Raw genomic sequence first — 22,593 nt, forward strand, 5'->3', positions numbered from 1 at the left:
CCTGATCAGTGAGCAAACGTTTCTGAAAACGTCCAGATGAACAGAATCAACCTTTTGGGATCAGCCAGCAATGCAGCATCATTGTTGTTCAGCTTCAGAGGTTTGCAGGAATGAACTGATGACCAGAAACAGCTGCAAAGTCCAAGAAAATACCAGCTGGAGTTCAGCTGCATTTGAAGAAGTCAAAGAAAAGTAAGGATGGCAAAGGGCGACGTTTTCTTCCAAAGAGCTGCAAACATGGTCGACGCCTCATTAGAAGAATCATCTGGACATTTGTGAGGAACTCTAACCAAGAAAGCAACGTCACACAGATCCAACAGACAGTTTCCATGACTGCAAGTGTTGAGTGGAAAAATGCTACATTGCATTATTGCATCCTCTCACCACAGGAGGCGCTGTTGGCACCACTGATTGCTGATCAGCTGTTCTCTGATGATCTGATTGATACTGTGAATAACGGGACTCACTGAACTCTGTGACACAGTGAAGATTACAGAGTTTAACTTCACCCTTTAAGACTGACCACAGAACCAAGTCCGCCAGAGCTTTTGTTATATTTTTACATGCTGTGGAGCCATTTGTGGGAGCATTTCAAGTTGCTATACATCAATACAACTGTTATAGCCCTAATTTTAATAATATGTGTGCATTAAGTCCATAGTAACTACATAAACTGCAAAAACAACCTCTGCTCATCCATCTCTGTGTGTATCAGGATACATTTGGTTCATAATACACAGAAAAATCAGAGTTATTACCTGTAATAAATGTGAAAGATTCCTGCAGTGATAACCAGGCAGGACTGAAACACATCCAAGCTGTCACCACGGTAACAGCAGCGTCCATCCACAGGTGAGGGGAGGAGCAAAAAGAGGGACTTTGACCATTTTATACTAAAAACACTCAACTAATGTTTCTAATATGAAACAAATAAGCCCACATTAATGTGAGCGTTTATTAAATAATAATAATGATGATTTCCTCCTGATCTCATTTCCACAGCAGAGAAAACTGTGGTGTATATTGAGGTGGAGGGTGTGGTCTGTGGCTCAGGTGTAGAGTGAGGGTGGGGTGCACCACAGCAGCATGCTGGGACTGCTGAGGGTGGAGGAGGGAGTGATGATGACATCAGAGCTGCAGCACAGAGACCAGTGAACACACAGTCTGTTCATCTTTGCATAGATACAATATACAGCACAATATTGAATGACAGACACGCTGTGGGAGCTTCCACAGATACACTGACGTCAGCATCCAGAGTCCTCCTGCTGCTCCCCCCTCAGAGCCCCGTGATCAGCACCAACACATTCAGTTAGATGACAGAGTCCAGCTGCAGCTAGAATCAGCTCCCCTCTGTGAACAACAGCACAGCGTCAGTGTTTCACACTCAGTGAAAGGAGGAAACAGCAGAAGAACACCATGTGTGCTACGTTTCCCAGGACACACTACAAACTGCACAAATACAGAGCAGCACGTGGAAGGACCTGGAGCTGCATTTACAGAGCTGCAGACAGCGTGATGTCCTGTATGGACAGGTGGAAGGAACCAAGTCCTCAGCTGGAACACTCGTGTTTGTCCACAGACAGGAAACACAGCAGGAAACTTCCTCACAGAAGTGCAGCTCATGGATAACACACTTCCTGTCAGTCAGAATGAGGCTGCAGCCAAACACAGAAAGGTGTTTTTGTCCAGATGAGCCCAGAGAAGAAACACGAGTGTTCACAGACATCAGAAGCTCAGAGAGGTGAAACATGAGGTTGGAGTCCTCGTCAGCATCCAGAAGAGCTGCTGTGAAACCCTGAGTACTCATGACAGACTCTGATGGCACAAACACATCATGATTCAAACAGAAAGACAAACATGGAGCTCCTGATCCTCCTGCATGAGAACAAGCTGACATGAGCGCTGTGTCTGAGAGTGTCTCCCTGTCACAGTGACAATAACACAGCTGCTGCTCACAGTCATTAAACTGACCTGAGGTCAGCTGTGCTCCTTACATATGAACCATGTGACCTCACATCAGTGCTGTGGATGACTGTAGTCATAGAAGAGTAGAGCTGTAGCAGGTGGTGTGAGGAGGAGGTGGTGTATTCTAGTTAACGCAGTACTGAAACACTCCAGCAGAGGGCGCTGTTAAGTCCTTATTGTAACACAGTTACTGTGTGCAGTTAGACTTCATACATAATCTGCACTTATTTCCATCAGACATGCTGTCAGTAAATGATTGGTTTCTATTGATTCTACTTCCTGTTGACTCGTTTGATGACAGTGAAACAATCACAGCTGATTGTGTGATGATGTAAACTGTCACTGTTACATTCAGTGTGTGTGACATAATGTTAGTGCAGGCTGATAACAGCCTGGTTCTGTTAGAAACACATGAACGTGTCCATAGATCAGTGTGTGTTTAACATGAGAGCTTCAGCCCTGCTGATGTGTTCAATAAAGACATGCAGGAAAACTGATGAGACTCTGAAATAACTCTTTATATTTATAATGTAACTCTGCATCAAAAGAACAACAAAGGATCCCAGACAGGTTTCTGTGAACAAAGACCATTCTGATGTTTCTGTGTTTCTAACACTTTGACATTATTAGTAAACAGACTGCAGTGAGCAGCATTTATAAAGAGCTTCTATATAAAGATATGACAGCTGTTTGACAAGTTTATCACTCTGTGTTTGGACCTGATCAGTCCAGCTGTTTACTTGAAACATGTTCATTTACCTGTTCTGTTATATTCATGTTCTTGTCTCTGTTGAAAACACATTTTAATGTCCCTCAGATTTTTCTCCCAGATGAATAAATATAAAAATGACACAAACTGACTGCAGCTACTTTTTGTCCTTTCTGTCAAAAACCTTCATGTGACTCATGAGAGACACGTTTCAGCTGTTTGTGACAGATCAGAGGCCAACAAGTCATTTATAACACTTTCCATCATTGTTTAAAGTTCTCAGTGTTTCTGTGTTGCTGCGTATAGGATCTCCCAGCATCATCACTGTGCTGTCCAATCATTGTGTGCGAGGTTACCCTTATAGTGCGATGTGTGTTTGCACAAAGAGAAGCATGTGTGTCAAATATAAATAAGCACAGAACAGAAACAGCTGCTCGTTTCTTCTGTTTAGAGTCAAGTTAGTGTTTTGTGTCTTTGTTTGAGGCCTGATGTCGAGCAGAGGTGTGTGTAACTGCACTGGTCTGTTATATGTGTGAAGTGTGTGCTTCTCTTCAGCATCATCTTTGTCACTGCTGATTCCCTTGTGTCATCATGTGTTGAGAAGAGAGAACAGTTATAACGGAGGAGCAAAAGGAAGCCCTGAAATCTGCATCAACAAGGAAGTGTTGGCTCACCAGTGATCCCAGCAGAGCCACTGGTTTGGCTCCAGTTGTTCTAGATTCAATGATGTTGTTGCTACAGATACATGTCAGCATCTTTATTGAATTTAATATGAAGCAGAAATGGTGTCATTAGGAGAAGAAGAGGAGAACAAGTCCGGCGAGGAGGCAGCAGCTCTTAAAGATGAAACAGCAGCTCAGCCCTGAGCTCAGAGAGCTGCACATGAAAAAGCTCCTCAAGCAGATCCTGTCAGAGGTTTGTCATCAACAGGAGGAACTGTTCACATCATAGGATGAAGATGCTGTCAGCTGGATGAAGAAGGTTATTTAATGCAAACGTTCACACTGAAGTCAAATTGTTGTCGTGTTGAACAGATTCATGTACTGATCGTCTCCAGAATGTTAGAAGAGCTTCAATGAATCATTAGAAACAACTTACAGCTGCACAGCTGTGTCAAACACATCTGTGTGTCATTGTGGGATTGTTGTGTTTCTACATGTGACACACGTCTAAAACATGCACACAATCTGAACACAAACAGGGACTCATGTGTTCCCACAGCCAGATGCTGAGAGCCATTTCCTTGTAGTCCTGTGTCTACATACATGAACCATTAGATGTTATTGGAATGATTGTCAGCTCTGATAGTTTCATGTGTGTTTAGCTGGACGCTGTTTGATCCTCGACATGTTTAAAGGTGTCCAGTCCTGAGACACTGGGGCTGGAAACAGCTGTGATGTCATTGGACTGTCACACAGACAGAAGTGCATGAAGTGAGCAGCCGAGGAGCCGCTGATGTTTTGGATTCAACAGCATTTGAAAGGTCGACACAGACACATTTGCACACAGAAAGCTGAATCTGTCATATCGTTAGCTTCATAGCAAAAGTGCCTAAGTCATTGACTTAGTCAAATGACTTAGGCACTTATGCTATGAAGCTAACGATATGCCACAGTGAACTCACTGTTCAGTGTTTTTCAGGAAGCTTCTTAACTGCCTCTGCTGCCAAACAAGCAGCTGATGTCCTTGAGAAGAAGCTGAAGAAGTCTTCAACAACAAATACAGGAAGTGGACTTTCAAATACTAGATTCACTTTAGACTCACAGAGAAATGACTCAACCAGCTGTGTTTGACTATATGAAAGGTCAGTGTGTGTCTGCACACAGACTGTTGTGTTGGACTGTTATTCAGTTGTCTGCTGAATGTTTTCAAATGTCTGCATCTCAGCGGTGATGAGGCTGGGGGTCATGGGAGGCCACCGTAGCAGCCTCTTCAACATCATGACATCATCATAAATGCTGCTGGACTGTCTGATGGGCTGACGGTGAAAAAGCCGTCGGGAAGGAAACAGAAGACATTTCAGAGGCTGCAGCAGATTTCTTTGATTCGGGGCCTTTTTCAGCTTTATTGGACAGAGCAGTGAAGATAAGTGACAGCAAAGCAGAGAGAAAGGGGGCGTGGCCCGGGTCAAAGCCAGGCCAGCTGCTCTCCACCTCGTGGTCACCTGCTCATCCTAGTGAGCTCCACCAGCAGCCCTTTCACACACTTTACACTGTCAAACACTGTGTGTGGACCTCAGCTAACAACAGGCTGCATTTAAGTCTGGACTACATGCTTTTATATTGTTTTTATTCCATCAGCAGCTCAACATCATGAGCAGCTTTGACATAAAGACATCAAACTCAAGCTGACTTTAAACTACTTTTAATACAGGGGCTCAAAAACAACAACATCTTTATTATATATCAGGACACAAAGTCATTTCATCTCAAAGGGAAACAGCTTTATTTGGAATAACCAGCACTATCAACTGGTTTGGGATCTCCACCAGTTTCATGTCTTTGCAGCTTCTCCAACAAAGTTCCTGTAAAATCAGCATGTTTGTCTTTATTGGTTTGACAGTGATTGATTATTCAGTCCCAATCTGCTGTCATCTAAAGAACAAAATGATGTTTCTATGAGTCACAAAGCTCCAGATGTTGTCGGCTTCACAAAGAAAACAAAGAACTTAAACACAAAGTGTTTGGAGCCAAAATGTTCCCAAGCTGCTCTTTTTGAAATGGCAGAGGTACAGTGGTGTCTAACAGCACACTGTGGAAGGCAAACATGTTATTGTTGGATGAAACTTCATGAATCCTTTGTAGATTTGAGCTGTTGGAGCCTTTCTTTTCTCTTCAGGTGTACAGATGCTGAGGAGGCAGGTGAAGCAGGTGGAGCTGTTGTGATGCTGGCAGAGGGTGTGTCTTAGTAACTCTGTGAGGCAGAACTGGATCCAACATTGTGGATGTGTTGATGTTGGAGCCATTAAGAGTCTCTGGCCACACTGTAGGATTTCCCTTTGATCCACTGTGGGGGCATTTTGGAGTCTGTCAGTGAAACTCTTCATGTTTGTGTTTGACTCCAGTTTATAGAAACAGAGAAATGTGTCATGCTTTTGTTCGGCCTCCACAAATACACACATTTGTTCATTGGTTGGACTTTTTGGAAGGAGACACATTGAAAACCATGTTAATAAGATCTTGTTGTTTCCTGTGGATCCGACACAGAGAGTGGACTTCAGACAGAAAGCGTGGAAGAGATTTTAGAGGCCGTGTGTGGCAACAGGAAGTTTCTGTGTGTTTGCTGATCTTACATGTGGAAAACAACACGTGATGTTTGTGAAGTTCTACAATGATCATTGTTCTCACAGCATTTTGAGTGGGAACAGTTCAAACTGGGAGTAGTGGGAGTTATTTACTGATTGAAACAAGCTGAATGTTTCTGTGACGATGAAGATCAGCAGCTCAGCTGATCAATGAACTGACATCTATCAGTCGTTTCATGAGATGAAGTCATCAGCAGACATTTGTTCTGACTGTGTGATGAATGTCAGAACGTCAGGGCTCTGCTTTAGTCACTGCTTGATGATCATTGGCTCATTGTTGAATCCAGGGCCCAGTCTGACCTCTGACCTTTGCTGCAGGTCTTCTGTGTTATCTCCACTTTCATGTCTGATCTTCTGCTGTATCGTCCAAAATAAACATCTGGATCATTTCCAACACTTCAGCAGATCTTTAGTTTGGGCAGTGCAGCACAGAATAACACATATTGTACTATACTGCCCACTTCCTGATCTTATTGGATCTGTGTGTGAGGTTGGTGAAGGAAACACATGTTTACTGAGTGAGTCGCTGCCATTAGGAACTAGTTTTTATATCACAGCCTGGAAATCACACAGGACCATTTCTGCAAGTGAAAAGTCGTCATTGGAGGAAAATGATTGTGTAGTTTGTGCGACTGAAGAATTGTCCCAACTACATGTGCTGCTGACCTTTGACCTTTCCTTTAGGTGCACAGAGGAGTCTGTGGGAACATCCAGAACTGAGGCATCTTGTGTACAAACGTGTTCAGACCAGATGTCAAATGATGTCAGATGTCATCCGTGAGTGGATGCAACTGTGGATCGTTCCAATAAAATGAGGCAGTTTTGTAAGTACAAGCCCACTACAACCCATCATCAACATTTTAAATTACATTATACATCTTCACTGATATAAAGCACCACTATTTTAACCTGATTCACTTTTTCCACCCTAACAGTTCATTCCTCAAATCAAACAAGATATTTGACCCTAAAAAAATGCATCAACAAATAATTTTGTAATAAAATATTTATTCTTCAACTTTTACAAGTGAAATCAAACAAGTGTGTTTAAGAGTGAAACCAGAGTGGAAGCTGCTCATATAGAGTCCAACCCAGGCTAAACTAAGCTGAGTAGAGCAGCACCATCAAAGTGTCGGCTCTCTGAACACGGTGCAAGATCGCCATCTGCAGGACTAAACTAGTTTTTCTCGCCCTCCTCGTCAACATCAAGATGATGTCATCGTACAGCAACTGATTCCCTGTCCGTCTGGAACAAAGCATTTACATTAAAAAAGACATTTACAGAAAATACAAACACCAACAACACATCTCATCATCACATGATATTTTATTATTTATTATATTATATATTTTTATTGTACCATCAACATCAACAAATACCAGCATATTTTCTTTGAGATTGAGTAGAGTGGACCTTTCCCTTGGTTCACTTCCTGCTCGCAGCATCAGCTGACCTCTGACTTCCTGGTTAAGGTCTCTCAGCGTTGACTGGAATATCAAATCGGACTCACACCATGTTCTTGTAATGTGGTCATGTCTGTCAGCTGTTTGAAGAGCATCTCTGGCCTAAACACAATAGGAAGAACAACAACACGGCTAAAAAAACCAACACATTTCCATATTAGATGAAGGGCACCGTAACTGGAAATGGTAACATTCATCTGATGCTGCTTTGGATTTATCTTCTGTTTTAGACCAACTTTGATCACTTCGACCCATCTTAAGTCCGTTTGTTCTTCTCACTCACTAACGTCTCGTATGATTTCAGATCCCTGCTGTTCCCCAGCTGCCCTGTAGGTGGCCTCAGTGTGTCTCACACCATTTACAGATGATTACAGGTCGTTTACAGTTCAAACAGGTCCAACATAAGAAATATGCAGAAAATATCCTGCTATAACAGTTTGGGTCAAAGTGCAGATGTTCCAGATGTTCTGAGTCTGTCTGTGTTTCATGTTAACATGTAGATGTTGGACCAAAGTGAAGCTTTTTGATGTGACAGCAGGAATGTGAAGTGTAACTCTGAGCTGTAGGAAATGAAACTAAACGGACTTTTTCTCCTTTATTTATAGGAAAGTGTAGGAGAGCAACAGATGAACAAGCGTTACTGTAACAGGAAACATCAGAGGACCTTTATGTTCATCATCATCACTGTTTCCTTGTTCTGTCACAAACACACACTTCCTGCTCTCTCTCTGATGGATCTGATTGGCTGTTTCATTCACAGGAGGTCAGGGCGTCACACAAACAGCTTTAACTGCACAACGACACACTTTAAATCATCTCCAGACAAACCTGTGTGTTTGATTTATGAAGAAATAATAAAGACGTGTGTACAGCTGTCCATGAAGCAGCTTCTCACACAAACTCTGACACTTCAGCCACTTTAATTCCTGCAAAGCTGCGTAATAAAGAGCTGTGACTGCTATGAGCTGCTGATGATGACTGCATGAAGCTCTCAGCTGAAGCTTCTTTCATTTATTTTAATGTTAATGTCGCCTTTTTAAGTCTGTGTGAGGATTTTAATGACACACATTAAAGGAGCTTCTTTGATTAGAACCAAATTCATGTTGATTTTCAGCCTGAAATGATAAAAACTTTAATAATTCTGTTTATAATCATCAACCTGGAGACTAATGAAAAGTATAATAGTGAAAAAAAGCCTTTATTATTTGAGTAATGCCTGAATCTGCTCAGAGACGGAGACAACACAGAGGTGTTGATGACAGTTTGACATTAACTGAATTAAAAACAAAGTGCTCTTATTGTGAAAATCTGCCTCCTACTTCTTTAAATCATTTTTACGTATTTTTTAACCTCACAGTGAAACATTGAGGCATTAATCTGACACAGTTTGATCAGCAGCTGTGTTTTCACTGACGTTTCACTTTGATTTGTTCAGACTGAGCAGAGAGGATCGGTTCTCTGTGTGCGCACTGCTGAGAAACACAAGCTCATTTCTGCTGTTTCATGAAAAGTGTTATGGAGGAACAAGAAGTTCAGCCTCTAAACTCTCAGCGTGAGGACTGAGTGAAGAGTTTCAGAGCAGAGAGTTTTGGCTCACAGCTTTTAGCGTCTACACAAAGAGACGATTACGCACTTGATCTGAGAACATCTCCACCTCCTACAAACAAACTCTCCTACGAGCAGCTGTCACAACCACAACAGGCAGAAGACTGGATTTCTTCAGGTCAGATTTCATGCAGGTTGCACTAAATTGTGTGTCACAGACTTTGTAGTTCACATTTGTGTGACTCGTTTAAATCTTCTCCTCCTGAAAGTGAAACTCTTACAAACACATCAGGCCACAACCTGCTGCAGGTTAATGATTGATCTGAAGGCAGCTGACCTTTGAGCAGGAACTTGTGAGTCTTTTATTGTGTTTAATGCTCACAGTGCTGAAGCCTGCCGACACACCCACATCATATTATTTGTTCTCAGGGTTGTTCGGCGTGGTGGGGTGGGAACAGAAACTTTCTGAAGGTTAATTATTGATCAAACTAAAGTCATATTAAGGAGCTACTGGCACGGAGTCAGAGCAGAGCTCAGAAATCTGAAATATATCAAAGTATATTAAAGTTAGAGTTTAGAGAACACTGTTTGGTTAGCTGCCTCAAAGGCAGATGACTCTCAATATCACAAGATCAGGTGAGATTTCAGACCAAAGGAAAATCACTGGGATTATCTGTGAAGGGGCAGAAAAGCATAGACCTCGTCTACCTTATAGACATTTTGAAAAGGTAAGAGTGAATCTGTCTTCATTCATCTACCTGGAAACATAAAACCAAAAAACAAACCAATACAACAAAATCACTCCCAGTAGGGGTGGGCGATATAAACGATATACGATAGAATCGATTAAACTTGGTCAACGATAGAGATTTTGGCCCTTTCTCAATGTGCGTACTTGCGTTCTCGTCTACTCGGGATACGTCATCAGTCGGAGACCAAGTACTGTTCCAATTCGAAGTACGCATCAAGCCGAGTTCTCGCTCCGCCCTTTTTATCGAGCATGCATCGGTGGTGACTTGTGTGGACTTTGTACAGCTAAATATCCCAGAATGCATTTCGTCCAAAACTCAAACGTGGCAATGGTGGACGAGCGGGGCTGAAAACTTTTAAATATTACTCTTTCTGGGTCACAAAATAAACCTTTAAACTTCAAATATCTGCTCGATTTATCAAGATATCATTTATTTCCAAACACGCTCCGGCGTTTTCGGAGACGTCTGTGACCCGCCAGCTCCATAGCAGACAGCGAGGTCGAGGATCATTAGAGCTGGCGAGAACAGCGCATCGTTTTCAACCCCCCCCCCCCCCCGCGGTCTTTTCGCTACTCAGGTTAAACAAACCCCAAACCCCAGCAGCTGTCTATTGTATTGAGTGTCCACTAAAATAAAAATAAAAGCATTGTAACATCTCACCTGCTTGTTTTTATTAAGGTATGTACACGTATGTACATGTACACTATTTTTATTAATAGAGATTTCACCACTGAGGTTAAACATGATATATAAGTCACTTAGATCACTTCTAAATGTTAATGTTTGGCTTATTTCAGTGTTTTATTTGTTCCTGAGTAAACCGGTTTGGCTGTGATTAAAGTTAAGCTTCATAACATATTACTCACAGTTAAATTAAGAGGGGACGGCAGTAAAAACTCTGGACCTGTGACATCATCAAGTATGCCGGTGTTCCAATTGTACAAATCGCGAGTCCGTGCTCGCGTTTCCGGCAAGTCCGTGCGGTCTCGGCAAATCCGGTCTCGCCGAAAACGCGAGTACATACTTGCGTACTTAGAATTGAGAAAGGGCCTCTGACTATATCGCTCTATCGCGATAGCGCATGTTGATGATGTCATCAAGCTGCGCCTTTTTTGGTCGAAAGCATCGCAGCGGCTACAACAATTATCATCTGCAATTATGGTGGGCGACAGTCATAGCAAAGAGATAAAGCACTTTTGAAACGCGGGGAAAGCCAAAAACTGCACTTCCTCCACTTCCGTAACATTGATTCATTAATGTTGAATTCTCTCGCAGCTGCTCTATTCCCATGTTGTTGCAGTATATTAATCAGAATCAGAATACTTTATTGATCCCTGGGGGAAATTATTTTTTGTTACAGTGCTCCATTTTAAACCAACATTAAGACAAGACAGACAATACACTAACTAAGAATAGTACAATATATACATACATACATACATACATACATACATAAGTCACTCATAAATAAATAGCTGGAAAAGAAACATGTGTAGTTGTAGCAGCAAACAGTGTGTTAAGTGGATGCGTTGTACAGGGAGATGGCCACAGGCAGGAATGATTTCCTGTGTCGTTCAGTGGTGCTTTTCGGTAATCTCAGTCTCTCACTGAACGAGCTCCTGTGACTGACCAGCATGTCATGGAGTGGGTGGGAGGTGTCATCCAACATTGTCTTTATCTTGGACAGCATCCGCCTCTCCGACACCACCTTGAGGGAGTCCAGCTCCATCCCCACAACATTGCTGGCCTTACGGATTAGTTTATTAAGTCTGTTGGCATCTGCGACCCTCAGCCTGCTCCCCCAGCATGCAACAGCATAGAGGATCGCACTGGCCACAACAGACTCATAGAAAATCCTCAGCATTTTCTGGCAGATGTTGAAGGACCTCAGTCGCCTCAAAAAATAGAGACGACTCTGGCCCTTCCTGTAAAGTGCTGTGGTGTTTTTAGCCCAGTCCAGTTTATTGTCAATGTGTACTCCAAGGTATTTATAGTCCTCCACAATGTCAACACTGACCCCCTGGATTGAAACAAGTGTTTCCTGGTCTTCCTGAAGTCCACGATCAGTTCCTTGGTCTTTGCCACGTTGAGCTGCAGATGATTCTGCTCAAACCACGTGACAAAGGAGTCGACCACAGCCCGGTACTCTGTCTCATCATCCCTGCTGATGCATCCAACCACCGCAGAGTCATCAGAAAACTTCTGAAGATGGCATGTCTCTGTGCAGTGGCTGAAGTCTGTGGTGTAGAGGGTGAAGAGGAAGGGGGAGAGGACAGTCCCCTGTGGTGCCCCTGTGTTGCTGATCACCTTGTCAGACACACACTGTGGGAGATGTACATATTGTGGTCTTCCTGTCAGGTAATCAACAATCCAGGACACCAGAGAAGCATCCACCTGCATCGCTGCTAACTTATCACCCAGGAGGGTCGGCCTGATGGTGTTGAAAGCACTGGAAAAGTCAAAAAACATGACCCTCACAGTGCTCGCCGGCTGGTCCAGATGGGTGTAGACACGATTGAGCAGGTAGATGATGGCGTCCTCAGTTCCGAGACGAATCATAACTAACCTCATATTGTGGATGGATGATTTCAGTTGTTCTCCTGACTGAAGTTTGGCCCGTGTACAGCATCCTGCTATGCGATTGCATTTGTCCCTGACCACCAGAATCCCTCACGTTAACTTTTATCGAGTGGAAAAAAAGTTAGCGTTCATCCTCCAGCTTCACTGTGCTAATGTTATGCTAACATAGCTGTGTCGCTAGCAATCACGTAGCACAACATTATATACCAGGTAGTCCAACTTCAGTAACCCTGCAAACGCCACTGCTGTTTAGTTTTCTGTCTTCATTTATGGTGGAAGTGATAGCAGAGCTGTTTGAATTAGTTTCAAAAATCTCTCAGTCAGAACATGGTATGAAATGTTTAGGTGTAAACTAGCGAGCTAACTTCCTGTTAACTTCTAACTCCGTTAAATTTAATAAATTCTGTTTTCATGGATGTTAAACTTAATTGTTACACCTGGTAAAGCAGCAACGCTGATGATTTTATTAAAGATGAAAGAATTTAGACCGTTTTTAACTCTTAGTGTTCGTTTGACTTTGGGACCTGAAGCGGACGGAGTTTTAGACCCAGATTACTCCGCGAAGCTCCTCACCACGGCAGCCGTAATGCTCTGACAATCCATCAAGCAATGCGGCTTCGTAGCTTACCAAAGTTCTACTAAAACATTTTTTAACAGATTTCTGCACGCCCAAATCGGTTCGAGGTCAGTAAGCACAACCAGAATTCATACATAAGACACACTCTTGATTTTTGAGAAAATTAAAGGATTGTAAGTCCTTATAGTGTGGAAAATATGTTATACAGAAGAAAAGAATATATCGCGATATATATCGTTACCGCACGTGCTTCAAATTATACCGCGATATGGATTTTAGGCCATATTGCCCAGCCCTAACTCCCAATTTATTTACAACATTTGAAACATACAGTGTAGCTCCGTCAAAACACTCCAAGGCCAAGTGAAAGTGCTGAGAGGGAAAAGATCATGATTAATGATTTATTTAAACTCATAAGTGGGTGCAGCAGCTGAGCTTTGACCTGTGAGCTGCAGCTTAAGCTTCTTTTATGGTTCAGTGTTTAATGTGTAAACTGTTTATCACTGCAGAGACGCCTACAGGCTATCTACTGTTCAAAAGTGAATTGTTATATACAGTGAGGCAGCTGACCGTTGACCTGTGAGCTTCAGCCTCTTTGCTGAGTGTTTAATGCTCATCTATTGAAGCCTGCAGACACACCCACACACCATCTGATTCGTTCTCAGGGTTGTTTTCTGTGTGTTGGAGTTGGAGCCGAAACCTGCTGCAGGTTAATTATTGATCAAATTAATATCACAAAAGGTGCAGCAGCTGACCTTTGACCTGTGAGCTTCAGAGTCTTTGCTGGTGTGAAGTGTTTAATGTGACGCAGCCTGCAGACACAGACGACTGCTGACGGAGAAGAAGCAGAGGATTTTCTCTGTTTCTACACAGACCTGGTCCAGACAGCAGAGAGCTGCAGAGTGAAGACGTTCATTGGAAGAAGAAGCTGAGTAAGTTCAACGTCCTCTTTGAATCCTGGATCAGGAAGTGAATATTTGGTGTTTAAATAAGGTTTCTGTCTTTGACTCAGCCTGCTGTCACTTTGTTTCAGAGAGAAAAGGAGATTTTAGATTAACTGGTGTTCCTGCTGCTCTAGCATTAAAGGACAGTATAGGTGACCGCGCTGATGCCTGTTTATAATTTCACCAAAGCTAATAAACTGTTGGCTAAATTTTCTTGTTTTTAGATGTAAACAGAGGTGAGAGGAGGAGATAATAAGGATTAAATATTATGCTGAATAACTAAATTCTGCTAGTCTGTGACGTAACTCCCAGCAGCATCGCCTCATTTCTTTGACCTTTAACATGAGTTAGCTTAGCTAGCAGAGCAGCTATCTCTGCTGTCTGTCATGTGACCGAGTCAAGTGTGTGTAGTAGACTTGTTAGCATAGCTAGCAGGCTGACAGAGGCTAGCAAACTGTGTGAACACTTTGTAAGAGGTGAGCAGTAAAGAGAAGGATAAGGAGCTCCTCCAAATGCTGATAATGCACTTAACCTGAATTTTCTGCTTGTTACATTATATGTGATGTTCAGTCAAAAACAATTACTTAAATTAACATTATTATTAGTATTATTATTATTCATAACATGGCTCCCTACTGTAGTGGTTTGAACAACTGATCTGTGGTTATTGTGTCCCTGCAAATTCAACAATGCGCCTCAATGCAAAGCATCAAATAAACATTTTTATTATCAAGTCATTCGACCTACTGGTTGAATCACCGTAGCTCTGACAGTGAAGCACACTCATTTTTATTGGTAGTCACCTTGTGAGCAATGTTCCCTCTAACCTGCGCACGTGCGCAATTCAACCTGCCAACACGGACGATGATGCAGTTCTACACTGCAATCATCGAGTCCATCCTCACCTCCTCCATCACCGTGTGGTACGCTGGAGCCACTATCAGGGACAAACAGAGACTGCAGCGTGTTGTGCGCTCTGCTGAGAAGGTGATTGGCTGCAGACTCCCATCTCTGCAGGACCTGTACACCTCCAGGACATTGCGGCGTGCAGCTCGGATCTCAGCTGACCCTTCTCACTCTGGACACAGTCTGTTTGACCTGCTCCCCTCAGGCAGGAGGCTCCGGTCCATTCGCACCAGAACCTCTCGCCATAAGAACAGTTTCTTCCCCTCTGCTGTTGGACACATGAACAATAACCGTATGACTGTCCCCGCCACTAACACATGACCCTACGCTGTGTCACTGCATCATTCCATGTTTGGCACTGATCACCACCTGCACTCATGTATATATCTTTCTACGCAGCACTCTTAATTCTTATTCTCATGTATATATCTCATGTATATCTCATGCACATATCTTTCTACGTAGCACTTTTAATTCTTATTCCTACTTTTATTTTTTTCATGTCTATTTAAGCGCAATTTATGACAGTTTGTTTGCACTGAAGCACCGCAGCAATTTCCTAATGTTGTAAACCTGCTCAACATTTGGCAATAAACCCCTTTCTGATTCTGATTCTGATTCTGAATTGCGCACTGTTGGCACGGTCTCTGCGCAGAGAAAATCTGTGTTGCGCACACAAAAAGAATTCTAACCTGAATTGAAATTAAAGTAAACCAATCAAAACATGGCATTTAGTTGTTAAGAAACGGAGTGACGGCGTGTTTGAGATGTGAGAGATTTGAGGCGTTTAGAGCAAATCTTGTGTAGTTAGTGTGTAGTTAGTGTGTAGTTAGTGTGTAGTGTAGTCAGTAGTGTTGTGTGTCAGGACAATGAGGCGACTGCTGAGTGTTACAGGTGTTACAGCAGTGACACATCTGCTGCTGTCAGGCCTGCAGGTATCAGGCTGTTGTTCTCCTTCATCTCATAGAGGACAGGAATTATTTTTTGGAGCGGCACAAATAATTTGTGTAGCATCAGATTTGATGCAGAACAGCTGATTGTTCTGTAAATAGTTTGAAATGTTTATTTTAAAAAAACACCTTGGCTGCATTTTTAGGTAAACAGCTGCAAAAAACTTTGTTTGTATAACTCAGTTACTTTTTTGAAGAAGTAACTATATAATTAACTGCCCAACTGTCAGGGGTTTTGACATTTATTTTCACAAGTAAGAGAAAATAAGACACTTGCAGACCAAATCAGAGAGTTTTAAGACATGCGCATGGGTGTGTGCCTCTCAGCAAAATCACACACACAGAATGCATGTCTTGTTCCTTTATTTATAGGGTAAGAAACTGATTACATAGTACTTCCTCTTTTCAGTTACAGGAGGAGAGTTCAGGCATTATCTCAACCTGTCTGACCTTTCAGACTGGGGTAAAGAATACAGAAGTTTATCATGCTTATCTGACATCACAGATACTAAAAAAGAATACATTGCGTTTGTGTTAACAAATAGACTCAGTTACGTGAAAATATATGAACACTAGAAAATAAAACACACTTGATTATATTGTATTTGAATATAAAGCACATTTGATTATACTTGATCATATTGCATAATAAAAATCCTCTATCACCAACATTGGTCATTATTTACTGTATGTTGCAGACAGAGTTACAGACTCTCTCCCAGACCACAGACTCATAATACAAGTCAGAGCTTTATAAAAAAAAAAGAAAGTTGTGTTTTCAAAATTGGAGTTCAAGTTTTTTTTTTCCTTCCAATAGTGTTAACATACTACACACGTCATGAACAAGATTTTTTTAAATTTTCATTGTAAGTGGGCTAAAGCAGTTAATTAAAAGTAGTCCATCAACTGAAAGGTTTAAAATGTTCACACGTGTTGGACTGACTGAAGCTTCCAGTCACAGTGACTCAGTGTGTGTCAGTGAATGCATCGTGTGTGCTTCAGGCTCCACCTAGTGGACTGATAGCAGAGCAGCTGATGAATTTGAAGAGTGTGGCCTTTTTGCACACAGCCTGTAAATGTCAACAACAAAAGGAGTGTGTAAAACATGTATATTGTAGTGATGCAGTGTACTGTGTATATTTATACTGGCAGTATGGAACATGATTATTTGGAAATGCCTAAAATGGAAATGATCATATACTGTGAGGTGAGGTGTGGACAGTGGTTGTGCTTTTGTAACATTGAGGCAAGGACAGTGATTAGTGTTTAGGGGACACATCATTGGTTTTTATTAAAAAGAAACAGTTTCTCCACTGTGGCAGGTCGTAGGCGATTTTTTTTTTCTAAACTGTCTCTAACTCTCACTAACCGCAACTCTCCATCAAACGCCCACATTTTGTCTGAGGGGTTTATATCGCTGTCATAGCTCGCGGCAAAGTTCGAACTGCTTCCTGAACCAGTCACGTGGTACAGCCGGGCAGCGAGGCTTCGGACGTCATCATTTTCAGCTCCTCCCATAAATGAAGCAAGCCTGGATACGCGCTTCGCGGAAACGCCCCCTCCATTACTCGACACACGCTTCGAAGCCTCGATACAGAACGTCACATCACTAGTTAAAGCTGAGTAAACACTGACCCCAGACCAGCACCGTGATAAAGTGAGCTGCTGCTGCTGAACTTGAACAGGTAACAAAGTGATGAGCAGTCAGGCTGCAGGTTTCTACCTGTTCATGTTTCTACAGTAGAATCACTTTGAAGTGTCTTTGTGCTGTTTCATCTTTGATTTGTGTTCATAAACACTCAGAGAAACATCACGTGACCTCATCAGGATCTGTGTTGGTGTGTGGGGCTGTACCTCAGCTTCATGTTGTTACATGCTCATTTGTTCATTTTAACATCAAAGTAATGTTATGAGGAGTAATGAAGTAACGTACTCCATTACTTTTAATTAAAGTGTTCTGTGTAATATGTGTAATAATGACTGTTTTGAGTAATGACCAACACTGATCACAACAAAGAGGAAATGCCTCCAACATGCACAAACATTTGAGCCACAACATGCAGTTAATGTGCACAAATGTCTTTGATATGCTGCTCAGTGATGGTGGTGACTGTCAGAGCAGAGCTACTGAGAATCAATAAGTAATATCAATGATGGGATCAGAATCACTAAATTCTTCTCATCCCTGTCAGTATCATACATGTGCTGTATAATGTGATAAATGTAGAGGTGCTGGCTGTTCTCTCACTCTGCTGTTTAGCTGTAAAGGACGCCTCCCTGCCTTTGTCTCATTCATGACCTTTAATAGTCTCTTCTAACATGCAGAGATCTGTATGATCTGTTTCATAGAGTCTAACCAGCCTGTACAGGTAACAACAACAGTCACTGCATCACTGACACACAAACGTCATCTCTGTCAATAACAACATTCATACATGGAATAAAAACACATCAGTGGATCATTGCTGGAGCTGATGTTTGTGCTCCTGGTGCAAAGGCTCTCAGTTTCCTCCTTGAAATAACATCAGTGGTGGGTCAGCGACATGCTTTCTTTCCCTCTCAGGTTTAAATATCTGGGACTCTCCACCGTTTGGTTTTAGAGCTGAAGAAGCTTCTCAGATGAAACGTCTTCCAGAAACTTAAAGACGTCTCTTTTCTCTCCAAGCTCCTTAGATCACATGACCTGGATGACTGAACCTACAGACATATTGACCTGGTTTCATGGTCACATGACAGGTCAGAGGTCAGCGACTGTAACTCAGTTCCTCCTGTTAATGTGAACTCACTGAGTGTTTGTGGTTTACCTCTCAGACTGACTGAAGATGATGATGGAGGAAGAGGAGGACAGAGCAGAGTCTGCAGGGTCCAGCTGTCCGTCTGTGAGGAGTGACCGGTCCAAAGGTCACCCTCCAGCCTTCAGTGGTGAACCTGGAGCAACGAGGTCAGAGAGCTGAACTCACTGAGTAACAGAAATAATTCTGCACTGACATTATAATCAGTGTTGACTCTGGTTGATTGTCTGACTGTGTTTGTGAGCTGAGAGGAAATGAAAATGAGTTTGTAACAAAAATCAGTTTTGTCCAGTTTTCCTGTAAAAAGCTGAACTCTAATCTAAGAGGATGTTACTGACAGGAAACAGCTGCATTATCTGCAGTCTGTGTGATCACAGCTGCTTCAATCATGTTTGTGTCTGCAGAGGTCAGAGGTCACAGTCTGCAGGGTCCAGCTGTCCGTCTGTGAGGAGTGACCGGTCCAAAGGTGACCCTCCACACTTCAGTGGTGAACCTGGAGCAACGAGGTCAGAGAGCTGTGATGACTCCTTTACATGTTTGTGTTTCCTGGATAAATATGACCTGAAACATCCTCAGATTGTTACAAAGATTCATTAAAAAGAAAACAATGAAAGAGAAAAGATCCAAATGTTCGACTTGGTCATTTGCTGTTTGAGGACAGTGATGCTCATATCTGTGGGGAAAGTGTGACCTGAGTGGGTTCATGTTTGTCTTTAAAGAACAGAGCTGCTCTGATTCTCTTTGTGTCTGATCTGTTAAACAGTCTGAGAGGTCACACAGAGACCCAGCAGCTAAAGCCTGGATCATACTGGCTGCTGTTACTCCATCAGGACAACACTGAACCACAGTGGTGTGGATGTAGTGGATAAATCCCACCATACTGATGCTCAGAGTTAACCACAGGGAACAAAACCAGATGTTACCTTCAGATTGTGACCTTTGGAGTGGACGATGCAGATTTCAATAGAGAATAAATGTTGTTGTTTTTCAGCTGTGAAGAAAGAATCTAATTTTCTGAACTTAAGAATTTATGATGCTGGAAACAACATGGAGACTATAACACAACATTTCCACTGTGTTCATAGAATGAATGTAAAACTGTCAGACATTCATTAAATATGCAAAATGTCTACAGAAGCATCAGAGGGTCAGACGTGAAGCACTCAGTGATTTTGATCAAATGACTCATCAGTTATTGATCTGTACTACACTGATCTACCACGTTAGTAAAGCTGGTGTTCTGGTGGTGGAGGGAGACTCGGATCATGTTCTGGTTTTGGAGCAGTGATCTGCTGATGGTTCAGTTTGATGAGCTTCTTCAAAATCATCCCTGACATCACCACTGAAAGGACGTCCATGAAAACAGACTGAAAATTACTGATATGTTCACAATCTGAGAGTTTAAAACTTGACAGACTTGATTCAGATGAAGTTATTTGAGCAGAAACTCCTGGATCTTTATCCTGTGTTGATCTAATCCTTCATGGTTCCTCCACAGAGTGGAGCAGCAGAGCTCAGAGGTTCCCAGTGGTCAGTCTGCCCAGCAGCATCAAACACAGCTGGACTCCATATTTATGGTCTGTACATGTACAACAACTACTGTTACATCTGTTCTGTTCACAGTCATCTCCATGCTGCTCTTTGTAGACCAGTGGATCGTCAGTGTGTCCAACATGGATCTGATGTTTGGCTCCATGATTTCAGTCTGATTGGCTCATTCATAAATATTCTGTTCCAGCTGCTGGAGGACAACATCATCACTTTTGTGAAGAACGAGCTGAAGAAGATCCAGAAGGTTCTGAGTCCAGATTACCCAGAATGCTTAGAGAGTCAGAGGAGCAGCAGCAGAGAGGCGTTTGTGAAGATCACAGTGGACTTCCTGAGGAGAATGAAGCAGGAGGAGCTGGCTGACCGTCTGCAGAGACGTAAGAGGATTTATCTAAAGATTTAAGCTGCTGGATAAATGAACATTTTCCAGAGATGGAAGATGGAGCAACATGTTTTAAAGATTAGTTCTTTTTGGAATTGAGTGTTTATTTTTCTTCTCATTCAGAACTTCCAGCTGCTGTTTGTCATCGTAAACTTAAGTCTAAGCTGAAGGAGAAGTTCCAGTGTGTGTTTGAGGGCATCGCTAAAGCAGGAAACCCAACCCTCCTGAATCAGATCTACACAGAGCTCTACATCACAGAGGGAGGGACTGCAGAGGTCAATGATGAACATGAGGTCAGACAGATTGAAACAGCATCCAGGAAACCAGACAGACCAGAAACAACCATCAGACAAGAAGACATCTTTAAAGCCTCACCTGGAAGAGATGAACCAATCAGAACAGTGCTGACAAAGGGAGTGGCTGGCATTGGGAAAACAGTCTTAACACAGAAATACAGCCTGGACTGGGCTGAAGACAAAGCCAACCAGGACATCCAGTTCATATTTCCATTCACTTTCAGAGAGCTGAATGTGCTGAAAGAGGAAAAGTTCAGCTTGGTGGGACTTGTTCATCACTTCTTTACTGAAACCAAAGAAGCAGGAATCTGCAGCTTTGAAGACTTCCAGGTTGTGTTCATCTTTGATGGTCTGGATGAGTGTCGACTTCCTCTGGACTTCAACAAAACTACAATCCTAACTGACCCTAGAAAGTCCACCTCAGTGGATGTGCTGCTGATAAACCTCATCAGGGGGAAACTGCTTCCCTCTGCTCGCCTCTGGATAACCACACGACCTGCAGCAGCCAATCAGATCCCTCCTGACTGTGTCGGCATGGTGACAGAGGTCAGAGGGTTCACTGACCCACAGAAGGAGGAGTACTTCAGGAAGAGATTCAGAGATGAGGAGCAGGCCAGCAGGATCATCTCCCACATCAAGACATCACGAAGCCTCCACATCATGTGCCACATCCCAGTCTTCTGCTGGATCACTGCTACAGTTCTGGAGGATGTGCTGGAAACCAGAGAGGGAGGACAGCTGCCCAAGACCCTGACTGAGATGTACATCCACTTCCTGGTGGTTCAGGCCAAAGTGAAGAAGGTCAAGTATGATGGAGGAGCTGAGACAGATCCACACTGGAGTCCAGAGAGCAGGAAGATGATGGAGTCTCTGGGAAAACTGGCTTTTGATCAGCTGCAGAAAGGAAACCTGATCTTCTATGAATCAGACCTGACAGAGTGTGGCATCGATATCAGAGCAGCCTCAGTGTACTCAGGAGTGTTCACACAGATCTTTAAAGAGGAGAGAGGACTGTACCAGGACAAGGTGTTCTGCTTCATCCATCTGAGTGTTCAGGAGTTTCTGGCTGCTCTTCATGTCCATCTGACCTTCATCAACTCTGGACTCAATCTGCTGGAACAACAACAAACAACCTCTACATGGTCTAAACTATTTAACAAACTAAAACTTCAATCTCTCCACCAGAGTGCTGTGAACAAGGCCTTACAGAGTCCAAATGGACACCTGGACTTGTTCCTCCGCTTCCTCCTGGGTCTTTCACTGCAGACCAATCAGACTCTCCTACGAGGTCTGCTGACACAGACAGGAAGTAGCTCACAGACCAATCAGGAAACAGTCCAGTACATCAAGAAGAAGCTCAGTAAGAATCTGTCTGCAGAGAAAAGCATCAATCTGTTCCACTGTCTGAATGAACTGGATGATCGTTCTCTAGTGGAGGAGATCCAACAGTCCCTGAGATCAGGAAGTCTCTCCACAGATAAACTGTCTCCTGCTCAGTGGTCAGCTCTGGTCTTCATCTTACTGTCATCAGAAGAAGATCTGGATGTGTTTGACCTGCAGAAATACTCTGCTTCAGAGGAGGCTCTTCTGAGGCTGCTGCCAGTGGTCAAAGCCTCCAACAAAGCTCTGTAAGTACATATGTGATCATAGCTTTAGCTTTTAAATGTTTATTCTAGTTAACACAGATCAGGTGGAACAACTCAAATAAAATATCAAAAATATTAAGTGGTCATCGGTACTCAGTTTGTTCAATACTGAATACAATGGAGCACAAATTGTCCACGTTTCTGAAATATTTCTGGGTGTAACTGTCACCAAAGTGCAATTTAGACCTGGCCTGTGGTTGTTATCTAAGTGATAATCATCAATTCTACTA

General features: G+C 42.7%; 1 protein-coding gene across 2 annotated transcripts in view; it reads left to right on the plus strand.

Moving 5' to 3' along the window:
* LOC146634319 (protein NLRC3-like) overlaps nucleotides 1-22,593 on the plus strand; it is a 580,191-nt gene that overhangs the window by 552,444 nt on the left and 5,154 nt on the right. The window contains exon 4 of one of the 2 annotated variants that reach the window (XM_085376648.1): nucleotides 20,545-22,349. The exons of the other annotated variant lie outside the window; for it this stretch is intronic. Within the exon in view, the coding sequence (XP_085232774.1) occupies nucleotides 20,545-22,349 (1,805 nt within the window). Of the gene's footprint in view, nucleotides 1-20,544; nucleotides 22,350-22,593 lie in introns of those variants that run through there. 2 annotated transcript variants of the gene reach the window in all.

Source organism: Diplotaxodon limnothrissa, linkage group LG3 (assembly GCF_057381915.1).
Source record: "Diplotaxodon limnothrissa isolate DT_005_m linkage group LG3, D_limnothrissa_male_GT1.1, whole genome shotgun sequence".
Taxonomy (NCBI): domain Eukaryota; kingdom Metazoa; phylum Chordata; class Actinopteri; order Cichliformes; family Cichlidae; genus Diplotaxodon; species Diplotaxodon limnothrissa.